Below are 13,062 nucleotides of genomic sequence, written 5' to 3'. Positions count from 1 at the left end.
AAAGATTAGAGCAGAAAGAAATGAAATTGAGAACAAAGAAACAATAGAGAAAATCAACAAAACCAAAAGCTGGTTCTTTGAGAAGATGACTAAAATCAGCAACTCCCTAGCTAGACTAACAAAAACAGAGAGAAGATGCAAATAAAATCAGAATCGAAAGGGGGGAAGTTACAACTGACACCACAGGAAAAAAAAGGATCATAAGAGGATATTATGAGAAACTGTATACCAACGAACTAGACAACTTAGATGAAATGGACAAATTCCTAGATATGCACAAACAACCTACACTGATGCTACAACAAAAACCCAAGAACTTAACAAATCAATCAATTAAGAGATTGAATCTGTCATCAAAAATCTCCCAAGGATGAAAAGTCCAGGACCAGATGGCTTCACAGGTGAATTCTACCAAGCATTTCAAGAATTAATACCAATCCTGCTTAAACTCTTCCAAAATTTGAAAAGGAGGGAAAATTACATAATACATTTTATGAAGTCAACATCACCCTAATACCAAAGCCAGAAAAAGACACTACAAGAAAAGAAAATTACAAACCAACTTCTCTAATGAACACAGATGAAAAAATTCTCAACAAAATACTTGCTAATAGAATCTGACATCATATCAAAAGACTTATATATCACGACCAAGTGGGATTTATTCCTGGTATTCAAAGCTGGTTCAACATGAGAAAATCAATGTAACATACCACATTAACAAACTGAAAGGAAAAAAAACACATCATCATCTCAATTGATGCAGAAAAGACATTCAACAAAATCCAGCACCCTTTCTCGATAAGTCAATAAAGCCTAAGAGCCACCCAAGCAGACTTAGGGATCAGGATGACAGCATTATTACATTAAGAGAGTGAGGAAGTCCTTCTGTCCTAGAAATGTGAGGGCAGACATCACTGAGGAGGGAAGATTTACTGGCCCACTCTCCCTGTAATTGCTGCTTCCATATCCTAAACTAAGTTGTAGGAATATATCCCTAATGCATTTTGTAAACCATTGGTTATTAGAAAAATGTAAAATTTAGCTATTTAGCCTACTTCAAAATATCTGAGCAGATCATCAGAAATTTTAGCTATCTAATAAGTAGGTGACAATAACTTATAATCATCTTTATCTTCTCTGTGCTTACCTCACAATCTTTATCTTCCTTGTGAGTTTGCTAAGCTACAGACAATAGACAACTTTTCCAGACATAATAAATAACAGATTACTTACAAAACAAAAAAAGAGGTTTAAAAAACACAACCACCAAATGCAACACACTGTCCTTAATTAGAGCCCGGTTGGAATTAACAAGATATAAAAGACATTTTGGGGGACAAATAGAAGAATTTAAATATGAACTGGGATTAGAAAGTATTAGTAAACCATTAATTTTGTTATATGTGATAATGGTAGACAGATTATGTAGGAACATGATATTTTTTAAGAAAACATACTGAAGTATCAAAATACCCATAATTTATTTTAAAATAGAAAAAAACAGATGAAGCAAATATGGTGAAATATTAAGCACTAAAACTAGATGATGTATATACAATAGTCATTGTATCAGTGTCTGTACTTTCCTGAACGTCTAAAAAAATTCACATTTAAAGGGAAAGGAAGGAAGGGAGGGAACGAGAATGGAAGGAGAGTGAGGGAGGGGAAGGGAAGGTGGGTCATCAGTATGAAATTCTGCAGAGATTTTTAAAAGGCTATTTGCTAGAGGGAGTAGAAGTCACAGGTTTGGAGAAGAAAAATGGGACAGAAGCTAGGTAGCAAAAGGATTCAGCTGGATATTAAGGAAGTAAGGAAGGCTAGAAAAAGTTCAGAGAGGACCAGAGTCAAGGAAAAATCTGAGGGCCTATATACATTTATAAGTGGGGAGAAGAAAACACTGGAGAGGGAGAGATTACAGATCAAAAGAAGAGGTAATAATTGACAGAGCAAGAGTCTAGAAAAGACAAAAAGAAAAAAAGAGATTCACACTAGCATACATATTTTCAAGATCCAAGACAGATTTAATATATATAAGCTTTTACAATCATCCTGTCAGTGAAGAATGACAAAAAGGAATGAGGGTAGTATAAAGTTTCCTTCTCTAATGATGTGGCATGGACAAGATCTTTGGTGAGGAATGGGGGGGAACAGCCAGTTGATACAGTCCGACACTGTGGGTCCTGGGGGAGTCTCAGATACTGAGTATGGTAAAAAAAAATTATCAGCCCACCCCAATCAGGATGGTGGAATGAGATGCTTCAGGACTCTATCTCCCAACAGGAGCTTTGAGCAATAACCAAGAATTGGCAGAAACATCTCTCTCAAAGCTTCAGAGAACATATAAAGGGCGAGCAACAAATCAAGAATAAGTGAGGAAGAACAGAATAGGGATCTAAGGAGGAGGAACAGAAAACCTAATAAATTTCTATACAAACACTACCCAGTAGGAAGAAAACTGGAACAGCATCCTGCTGGACTCACACAGGCAGAGGACAGCTGGTGCCTGCTGACATGCACAAATAAATTATAGGTTATGCCTGCTGATGTGGTGGGAATGCAGTTTATACCTTTCACCTATCTGCTGCAGAAGCAGCCCTGGCATCCTGTGCCCACTGACTGCACAAACAAGCCATGGGAATGCAGCTTACAACGCCCACTCACCAGATAAGGAGAAAAACCGTGAACTCCCACATTATCCACCTATTTTCATGAGCCCCTTGTGCAACAAATTCCAGCAGGGCTCAAGAGCAATAGCCAGGGGCCAATTACCACTGGACACCAATCCCTAAAAATCAAACCACCTAATGAATTTTCCCCACTTTCTCCTAATCAGCATAAACCCTAAGCCCAATGATAGCTAATAAAACCAGAAGCCCCTATAAAGGGGTACATCTCTTTCTTGAAAACGCCCACCTACAAATCTTGATGGGCGTATTTGCCCTATAATAAATTCCTTTTCTAACTTTCTCATAACTGTGGCCCATCTCTGAATTCTTTTATACAATGTAATGAAGAACCTAGATATGAGTGCCAGTTATATAAAGTTACTTCAAAGCAGTAGGACGCCTGGTTTGCCAGGCTGGACCCTTTTCTCTCAGAGCCAGTCCACATTACCAGTGTGGATCTCTGATCCCAGTTCCATGCACATACTGGGAGCATGTATGTCTGGCCCAATCTGTCTGGTGGTGGCTTAAGGGACCTGCCATCCTAGAATCTGCTCTGTGTAAAGAAGGCAGTTCACAGAGCTCTCCTATAGAAAGTTGTAGGAAAGCAGGCACATTGTGCTACCTGGGGCAAGGGATTGCTGGCTGTAGAACATACAGTGCAGTGCCCTGGACCATGAGGAAACTGTTTTCTCTAAGAGGAGGACATTCAGAACCAGGTAAGTAGGAGAATTCCTAGGCCTGCACATGCATGCCCAAAACAAGACATATGCAGAAAAGATCAGGGAGACCATTATGCTTTGGCCTGGAGCTATTGTCTAAATGCATTGTATGGATACCTGAAGGAGAGTTTTGCAAAGGTCAATCTGCAAAGACTGGGAAAGGTGTTTTTCTTTTTATCTTTTTTTTTAAGCTCCTCAGATTCATGGAAAGCTCTGTCATAACACTAGCTGGATACAAGGGTAAGAAATAGGTACCTAAAAATCGAAATTCCAGCAATTATACATTAAATTATCAAAATGTCCAGGTTTTAACAAAAGAGTATAAAACATACAAAACAAAACAGGAAGCTATGGCCCAAGCAAAGGAGAAGATTAAAGCATTAAAAACTATCAATAAGGAGGATCAGACCTAGGACATACCAGACAAAGACTTTTAAAAAAAGATCCTAACCATACTCAGGGTGCTAAAGGAAAACATGTACAAAGAATGAGAGGAAATCAGGAAAGTGATAGATGAACACAAAGAGAATATCAATAGGAGATGGAGGGAAGCAGACTTGGCCCAGTGGTTAGAGCGTCCGTCTACCACATGGGAGATCTGCAGTTCAAACCCTGGGCCTCCTTGACCTGTGTGGAGCTGGCCCATGCGCAGTGCTGATGCGCGCAAGGAGTGCCATGCCACACAGGGGTGTCCCTCGCGTAGGGGAGCCCCACGTGCAAGGAGTGTGCCCCATAAGGAGAGCCGCCCAGCACAAAAGAAAGTGCAGCCTGCCCAGGAATGGTGCTGCAGACAAAGACCTGACACAAGATGACGCAACAAAAAGAAACACAGATACCCATGCCGCTGGCAACAACAGAAGCGGACAAAGAAGAACATGCAGCAAATAGACACAGAGAACAGACAACTGGGGTGGGGGGATAAATAAAATAAATAAATCTTAAAAAAAAAAAAAAAGGAGATGGAAACTATGAAAAGGAACCAAACAGAACTGAAGACCACAATAACAGAAATTAATTCCCCAGAAGGGAGCAGATTGGAGCTGACAGAAGAATTAGAACTTGGAGATAAGACAATTGAACTCACTCAGATTGAGGAGCAGAAAGAATGAAAAAAGGAGATCAGAGCCTGCGGAACCTGTGGGACACATCGAGAATACCAATATATGCACTGTGGGAATCCCAGAAGAAGAGAGAGAAAAAGGGTCAGAGAGAATATTCCAGGAAATAATGGCTGAAAACTTGCAAAATTTAACAAAATACACGAATATAACACATCTAAGATACTCAACAAATTTTAAACAGAATAAACTCAAAAAGACCCACTCTATGCCATTTTATAGTTGAACTGTTGAATGCTAAAGATAGAGAATTCTGAAAGCCACAAGGGAAGCAACATGTCACGTATAAGGGAACCTCCATAAGATTAAAGGCCAATTTCTCATCAGAAACTATGGAGGAAAGAAGTCAGTGGGATGACATATTCAGGTGCTGAAAGCAAAAAAACTGCCAACCAAGAATTCTATATCTGGCAAAACTGTCTTTCAAAAATAAGGGAGAAGGAAGTGGCTGTGGCCCAGTCCATTGGGCTCCTGTCTACCATAAGGGAGGCTCTGGGTTCGCATCCCAGGGCCTCCTTTTGAAGGCAAGCTGGCCCACACCTGTGGAGAGCTGACAGCCTGCATCCACAGAGAGCTGATGACCTGTGCCTGCAGAGAGCTGGCACAGCAAGATGACACAACAAAGAGAGACAAGCAGACACAGAAGAACATGCAGCGAATGGACACAGAGAGCAGATAGCAAGCAAGCCGCAAGGAGGGGAGTAAATAAATAAATGCATATATATATAAATAAAATAGATAAATCTAAAAAAAATAAGGGCAAGATTAAGACACTGCAGATATATAAAAGTGGAGGGAGTTGTTCACCATTAGACCGGTCTTACAAGAGAAACTAAAAAGAGTTCTGCGGATTGAAAGGAAAGGACATATAGTCATGGCAGATGGATTTGGAGCTCTGTGCCATGTCAGAGGACCCTACTTTGGAGTTTGTGCTCCTCAGTGTGACAGAGCTGGACTTAGATGTGACTTTTCTACACATGCCTCTTCTGTCACTTTTACTAAACCTGTGGTTGGCACTAGGGATGGTCCATACTCAGGAGACTTGAATCTCTGGACTGCTGAAGTGCCAGCTGGGCCCTGAGCCTCAACAGAGTGGCGACTCCTACTCTCTGGTTCATTGGTCTTACCCAGGTCAGCTAACAGGGAGGTGAAGATGGTCAACCACACCAGGGAATCAAGAGTGCCTACAACTGTAAGCAGAAAAATTACATCCATCATCCATGTGGAATCTAAGCCCCCTCTTCATCTAGAGGGGACATCACCATCCCAGGGTCCACAGAATGGAGGAACAAAATATGGACTACAGTGGACTTACTGATATTCTACTATAAAACTAATGTGACGAATAATAGAAGAAATTTTAGCATTGAAATGGAAAAAGTGGCCACAGTAGCAATTGAGGGCAGGGAGAGGGTAGAAGAGATGTGATGTGGGGGCATTCTTGGAATTTTGAGTTGTCCTTAATGATATTGCAGGGTCAGATGCTAGAACTTATATATCTTGCCATAACCCACTGAATGTACTGGGGGAGAGTGCGAACTACAGGGTAAACTACTATCTGTGTAGTGCAGCAGTGCCCCAAAATGTGTTCACCGAGTGCGATGAATGTGCCGCAATGATGAGGGAGGTTGTTGGTGTGGGAGGAGTGGGGTGGGGGGAGTGGGGAGTATACAGGAACCTCTTATATTTTTTAGTGTAACTTTTTTGTGTGTGATGTATATAGCTTTAAAAAAATACAATCTATATAAATGATGTGGTGTGGTGTGGGGTGGGAGTGAGTTATATGGGAAACTCTTATGTTTCTTGTTTTTTTAAGGTTTTTAATGCAACATTCCTTGTGATCTATTAACTTTAATAAAAAAATTTTTTTAAAAAGAAAGGAAAGGACAATAGATTGAAGGTACATGAAGAAATAAACATCTCTGATGAGGGTAATGACACAAGTAAACATATTTTGGATTTGCAATTCCACTTTTTACTTCCTACAGTTCTAAAAGGCAAATACCTAAAATATAACAACAGATCAGTGGTTTTAGATTCATAACATGTAAGCGTAATTGTGACAAGAATACATAAAGGTAGGGCAATGGAGGGTATATATAGGAACATAATTTGTATATACTATTGAAGTTAATTTGGTATGAAAGTAAACAAGATTATTATAGATTAAGGATGTTAAATTTAAGCTCCATGGTAAGTACATACAAAATATTGGAGACTATGCAAGCTCATAGAGACAGAAATTAGAGTACAAATTGCTAGGGGTAGGGAAATGGAAAATGAGCCATTAATGCTTAATTGGTGTATGGTTTCTATTTGGGAGATGGGAAAGTTTTAGTAATGGAAGGTAGAGAAGGCACTGCAATATTGTGAATGTGATTAATCTCATTGAATGGTATAGGTTGAAAGTGGATGACATGGGAAGATTTATGTTTTATATACATTTCCACAATTTAAAAAAGAAAAGCAACTAAAGAAATAATGACAATTAAATGAAATATATGGTCCTAGATGGGATCTAACAAAGGATGAGAAAAGGCTCAAAGGGACATTATTAATTGCCATACATAAAAAAAAATTAGAATATCAATGTTAAATTTCTTGAATTTGGTAACTGCACTTAAGGTGATTATATAAGTGAATATCCTTGTTCTTCAGAAATGCACATGCTATATTAAGTGTTCAGGAGCATGATGCATACAACCTATACTCACGTATTCAGAAAACTGATTGACAGAGATAGATGGCAAAATGTTAAAATTGGTGGGTCTGGGTAACTGGCAGGGGTAAGGGTATGTTGGAGTTCTCTATACAGAGCTTGTATTATCTTTCTATCCATCCTGTAAGTTTAAAATTATTTCAAAACAAAATTTTTAATTTGAAATAAAGTATTTAAGAAAAAGAGCAGGGTGAACACAGTGACTATTTCCAGCCTTAACCTCATTCTCAAAATTCATCATTAGGAAATGCTGAGGATTAAAAGCAAGCCAAAAGAGTTTTTTTAAAAAAGAAAGAAAAAAGCATTGTCTCATGATAGACAAAGCTGTTTGAAGATTTAATCATAGTAAAAAGTTTTGCTAGGGCTCATGTCCTCCAGTGGTCTTTCAGTGAAAAATGAAACAAAGCAAGTAGCTACTGTATGCCAGGCTAGGTAATTTACTCATCATCTCATTTAATCCTCGCAAAAGATGGAGATTATCACATTTTTTAAAGAAAAGGAAACTAGGTTAAAGAGTCTACAAAGGCCATGGAGCTTGTAGCTAACTGGAACAGAAGTCAAACCCAGGGGTGACTGAAAGACATGTGCTCTTTCCATTCTTTGAAAACATGGCCTCCCCTGGCAATGGTTGGCCTCTGCTACTGCTGTGGTGACTTGAACGCTGTAAACTTGCCAAGAAAGTCAACTTAACTCCTGGCACAACATGCAGGTAGGGCACTTAGACACCTGATAATGAATTTTAACCATGGAAACTGAGGAAAAGTGGAATTTCTGAGATCTCTAAATTCATTCTAAATTAGAAAGGATTTATTGAGCCCAAATCCTAGAAAAAAGACCATGCAGTGACCTCTGACTGGATAGGTTTATTAAACTATTGCTTGACTCCATTATTCATTATTTGAAAGGTTTCTTTGGGTCCTCCACCTTACCAAGCGAAGTGTTTGGGGACTGATGAGGTAGACAGCCGCAGCAGTGGATGGAAGCTGGAAGAAAGGGAAAGGAAAAGATGCAGGACACACTCCTCACCTCTTTGCGTTTCTCCAATAGGCTCTCCAGTCGCTCTGGTGCTCTCTGCCCTGGCCCCTTGCTTCGTTCAGCCTCATACTGACGCTGGTTGTTGTCTTTCTGCAGACTCAGTTGAAGGGCAACTCTTACTAGGGCGGTCATCAGCTTCATGGCTTTGAGTCAGGAAAAACAGGGAAACCATTACTTAGCTCAGAGGAGGGTGGGTGGGTTCAAAAAAGAAGGAAAGGGGGAGAGTGAAAATGAAAGGCTAGAGCAGGGTGACTCCAAAGACCTAAGACTGGCTGTTCTAAAGTAGACTTTTTTCTTTTTCTCTTTCTTTTTTAAAAAACTCTACTGGCTTTCTCTTAATCCTCAGTATTTCCTAATGATGAATTTTGAGAATGAGGTTAAGGCTGGAAAGAGTCACTGTGTTCACCCTGCTCTTTTTCTTAAATACTTTATTTCAAATTCAAAATATAAAATAACAGAAAAAAAGGCAGCTTAACAAGTTACACCAAAAAAGTTCTGTCTAGGCACTCTTATCTAATCCTAAAAACAAACTGTTCCTTGCTCCACCTTTGTACAATTCTATTAGTGAGAAACTGGAGTGAGGCTTAGGATAAAAGAAACATGACCTTGAAGTAAGTGCTAAGATAAGGGGTAGGAAAAAAGATCCAGGACTGAGAATAGCGCAAGTCTAAAAGAAAGTCTATAGAGCAAGGATGAGTGCTTACCAGCCAGGGTGCTGGTGTGACGGAAGGCACGGACTTGCGAGTCTGAGAGGCCAGTGAGCAGAGAGATGAGGTTGTCCATAGGGAAGCCATCATAGAGAAAGCTGTACTGGCATTGACAGACCAATGTCCTAACAAACTCACAGAAGCTATCCTGGAACTTCTTCCAAGATGGACCTGGAGCTGTCAAAGGATAGTCCCCTGAGTCCTACAGAAGGGTTTATGAAAAGGATGGGAAAGTTATTACCAGGTCCATGAAGTCTTAGGGACTTTGGATGTCAAAATCCAATTGTACAACAAAAATGTATCTCATTATACCTCATTTCCTGTTATTCACCCCAACTCTAGAGCCATATTCAGATAATATCTATGGGTCCCTTTTAACCCCCAAGAGATTGAACAGGGAAACGGACTTTGGCCCAGTGGTTAGGGCGTCCGTCTACCACATGGGAGGTCCGCGGTTCAAGCCCCGGGCCTCCTTGACCCGTGTGGAGCTGGCCCATGCGCAGTGCTGATGCGCGCAAGGAGTGCCCTGCCATGCAGGGGTGTCCCCCGCGTAGGGGAGCCCCACGCGCAAGGAGTGCACCCATGAGGAGAGCCGCCCAGCGCGAAGGAGGGAGCAGCCTGCCAAGGAATGGCGCCACCCACACTTCCCGTGCCGCTGACGACAACAGAAGTGGACAAAGGAACAAGACACAGCAAATAGACACAGAAAACAGACAACCGGGGGAGGGGAGGGGAATTAAATAAATAAAAAATAGGGAAACGGACTTTGGCCCAGTGGTTAGGGCGTCCGTCTACCATATGGGAGGTCCGCGGTTCAAACCCCGGGCCTCCTTGACCCGTGTGGAGCTGGCCCATGCGCAGTGCTGATGCGCGCAAGGAGAGCCGTGCCACGCAAGGGTGTCCCCCGCGTGGGGGAGCCCCACGCGCAAGGAGTGCGCCCCGTAAGGAGAGCCGCCCAGCGTGAAAAGAAAGTGCAGCCTGCCCAGGAATGGCGCCACCCACACTTCCCGTGCCGCTGACAACAACAGAAGCGGACAAAGAAACAAGACGCAACAAATAGACACCAAGAACAGACAACCAGGGGAGGGGGGGAAATTAAATAAATAAATAAATCTTTTAAATAAATAAATAAATAAATAAATAATAAATAAATAAATAAATAAATCTTTAAAAAAAAAAAAAAAAGAGATTGAACAATTCATTCTAAAAACAATCCAATTTCCCAGAATCCTTGTGTTCTGAAATAAGAGAGACAAGAGGATCCTGGCTGTCTTTCTCCACCTCATTAAACTGTTCTGTGAGGTGCCGGATGATCTCGGAGTTGGACATCTTCTTGAACATCTCAAGAGTCACAGTGCCTGAAGAATGGAGGAGATAAGGTACTTACAAGGAAAATAACAGGGCACCATGACCATTTACAGGTACATCTCAAGATAAACTAGGGAATACACAGAAAATATCTTATGCAGGGAATCAGAAGATCTGAGTCCTAGTCATAACTATGCCATTATCTGACGGTGTATTCTCTAGAAGGCAACCCCTCTAGAAAACCCAAGAGGAATTAATTAATGGAAAACTATAGCTAAAAAAAACACAAGCAAACAAAAAAGCAATAAGATGAGACCAGGTGCTAGATTTTTGTTATACAGCCTGCCTGAGACACTCTGTCCAGATAAATGAAGTCATGGCCCCTGAGAATCTATGGTCTCCACAATTTCAGAGGAGAAATATGGGACAAAGTGGCTGAGAAATAAGGAATAATATATTATTTCCTCTGGAGACAGGAAGGCTAAAGGATATCTGACAGTTCATTTTCAAATTTATGAACATCATTATCTACTAGGATAATTAGTTATTTTTCCCCAGAGGACCTTGCCTCCAAAGCAACATAATTCTCTATTTGATCACTTTCTTTATATACCAATCAAAAATGTAATTAAACAAGGGAAAGTTTTCTTATGTTTTGTCTTCTCCCTTTATTTAGGAGGTGTCTAATCCTACTCATCTAAATGAAGGAAGAGTTTAATAACATAGAAGCAAAAGGTTGGGGAATTAGAAAGGGATAGGGGTGTCCTCACCTTTACATCCACAAGAGTGGATGAAAAAATTAATGAGCTCCAAGAATCCTGCATCCTGGTCTTGCTTGTAGCTATCCAGCCACTCATCTACCAAAGACTAGGAAAAAAACGTGGATGACTTTTTATTTCAGGCAATATGACAAACTATTTGTTGTGTATAATCTTCCCAACGGAAACATCTAAACTTCTGATTAAAATATTTAAAAAGATCTTTTAAAATGTACTGCTAGGGAGTGGGTGAAGCTTAGTGGTTGAGCACCTGCTTCCCATGTATGATGTCGCAGTTTCAATGCCTGGCATTTCACGTCCTCAAAAAAAAAAAAAAAGTACTCCTGTACTAGAATGAAAGGCAGAATTCTACCCAGGCCAAAAATAGAGTGAAAGGAGGAACTCAGAAGTACGCAAGTACCAAAGCTGACTTTTGCCCCAAGGGTTTCTATCAAATCTTAAAGACCTTGACTTTCTGTCTAGATGGCTGTACAGGTGTAGAGCATAGGAGATAGAGCCTAAAGTCTTTCCAAGAAGCTAGGCCTGACAGAGAGTCACAAACTTACGACAGCAAGAATGAGAAATAAGGGATACAGGATAGAAAGGGATAGCAAGAAAACAGCTTGTTATGACCTGAGCATGGGGTAGAGGGGGAAAAAAATTCTCCTTTGATAATTTACAACTCTAGGCCAGCCTTCAAGTGGATTTTCAGTCCAGACTCACACTACCTAAAAGTCAGAATAATCTTAATCAGAGAATTTAATTAAAAAATGATCCTGCAGTATCCCAGGTAACCTGCAAACACAGGTTCCTCTTTTAGTAACCCACTTTCAACCCAGGTCCCAAAGAATTCCAATACATTTCCAAGGAAAATTAGCAGCTCACAGTAAAACCTAGTAAAACATATAAGGAAACAAGACACTGAGAGAGTAAGAACTAGCAGAAAAAAACAGACAGCTGAATTACATCCAAAAGATTTTAGACATTGAAACTATCACAGATTATAAAAGTATTATATTTAAATAAATAAAAGAGAAGCAGGGAAGTAGAAGCAAAAAATCAATTTTTGGAGAGAGGGTTAAACAAAATTGGTAGAAATGAAAAATATAAGAAACAAAATCTAAAACTTCAGTGACTAGATTAAAAGATTAGACATGGCAAAATAGAGGATTAATGAACTGGAGGACTGATTCAAAGAAATTACCTAAAACACAGTCTAAGGATACAAACAGACAGAAATAATTAGATATTAAGGGACATGGAGATGGAAATAATTAGATATTGAGAGACATGGAGAACAGAGTGAGAAGGTCTAATACATGTCTAGTTGAATCCCAGAAGATGATGACAGAATGAGGAAAAGGCAATATTTGAAAATAATTTTCCGTAGTTGTTGAAAGACATCAATCCTCAGAGACAGGAAGCTAATGGATCTCACATGGACAAATAAAAAGGAAATTTACACCTATAACAAACTATAGAACATCAGAATATAAAAACAAAAAAAATCTTGAAAACAGCCAAAGTAAACCCATATCATTACAAAGGTTTGCAATTAACACTTATAAACTAAAACACTTAACAAGTTAGTTCTGCACTGCTAATACAATAACCCTGTAGTAAAACATGGCTATTTAAATTTAATTTAAACAAAAATAAAAAATTCTGTTCCTTAGTCATACTAGCCACATTTCAAGTACTTGACAGTCACCTGAGGATAGTGGCTACTGTGATGGACAACAGTGACAGAGAACATTTCCCTCATTACAAAATGATCTATTGGACACTGCCAAATCAGACTGATAGCTGACTTTCAACAGCAAAAATAGAAACTAAAAGGCAGTGAAATAATCTCTTTAATGTTCTGAGAAAAGAATGTTGTCTCAGAATCCTATATCCAACAAGAGAGCTTCCAAGAACAAGGGTAAAAGACGTTTTTACACAAACAGAATTTATCAATAAATCCCTCTCTCAAGGAAATTTTAAAGGATAAATTGTAGAAGATCTGAAATTTGAGAAGGAATGATAA

The 13,062-nt window shown here is 39.7% G+C and overlaps 1 protein-coding gene across 1 annotated transcript in view; it reads right to left on the bottom strand.

The window, feature by feature from the left end:
* Nucleotides 1-13,062, bottom strand: part of STAG3 (STAG3 cohesin complex component) — a 44,186-nt gene that overhangs the window by 26,165 nt on the left and 4,959 nt on the right. The window contains exons 5-8 of the mRNA XM_023588398.2: nt 11,046-11,142; nt 10,249-10,325; nt 8,965-9,169; nt 8,252-8,403 (exon numbers count right to left, since the gene is read on the bottom strand). Of these exons, the coding sequence (XP_023444166.2) occupies nt 8,252-8,403; nt 8,965-9,169; nt 10,249-10,325; nt 11,046-11,142 (531 nt within the window). The remainder of the gene's footprint in view (nt 1-8,251; nt 8,404-8,964; nt 9,170-10,248; nt 10,326-11,045; nt 11,143-13,062) is intronic.

The sequence above is a fragment of the Dasypus novemcinctus genome, chromosome 23 (genome assembly GCF_030445035.2).
Source record: "Dasypus novemcinctus isolate mDasNov1 chromosome 23, mDasNov1.1.hap2, whole genome shotgun sequence".
Lineage (NCBI taxonomy): Eukaryota > Metazoa > Chordata > Mammalia > Cingulata > Dasypodidae > Dasypus > Dasypus novemcinctus.
The sequence above is the reverse complement of the archived record's forward strand: the minus strand, read 5'-3'. Positions and strand labels throughout refer to the sequence as shown.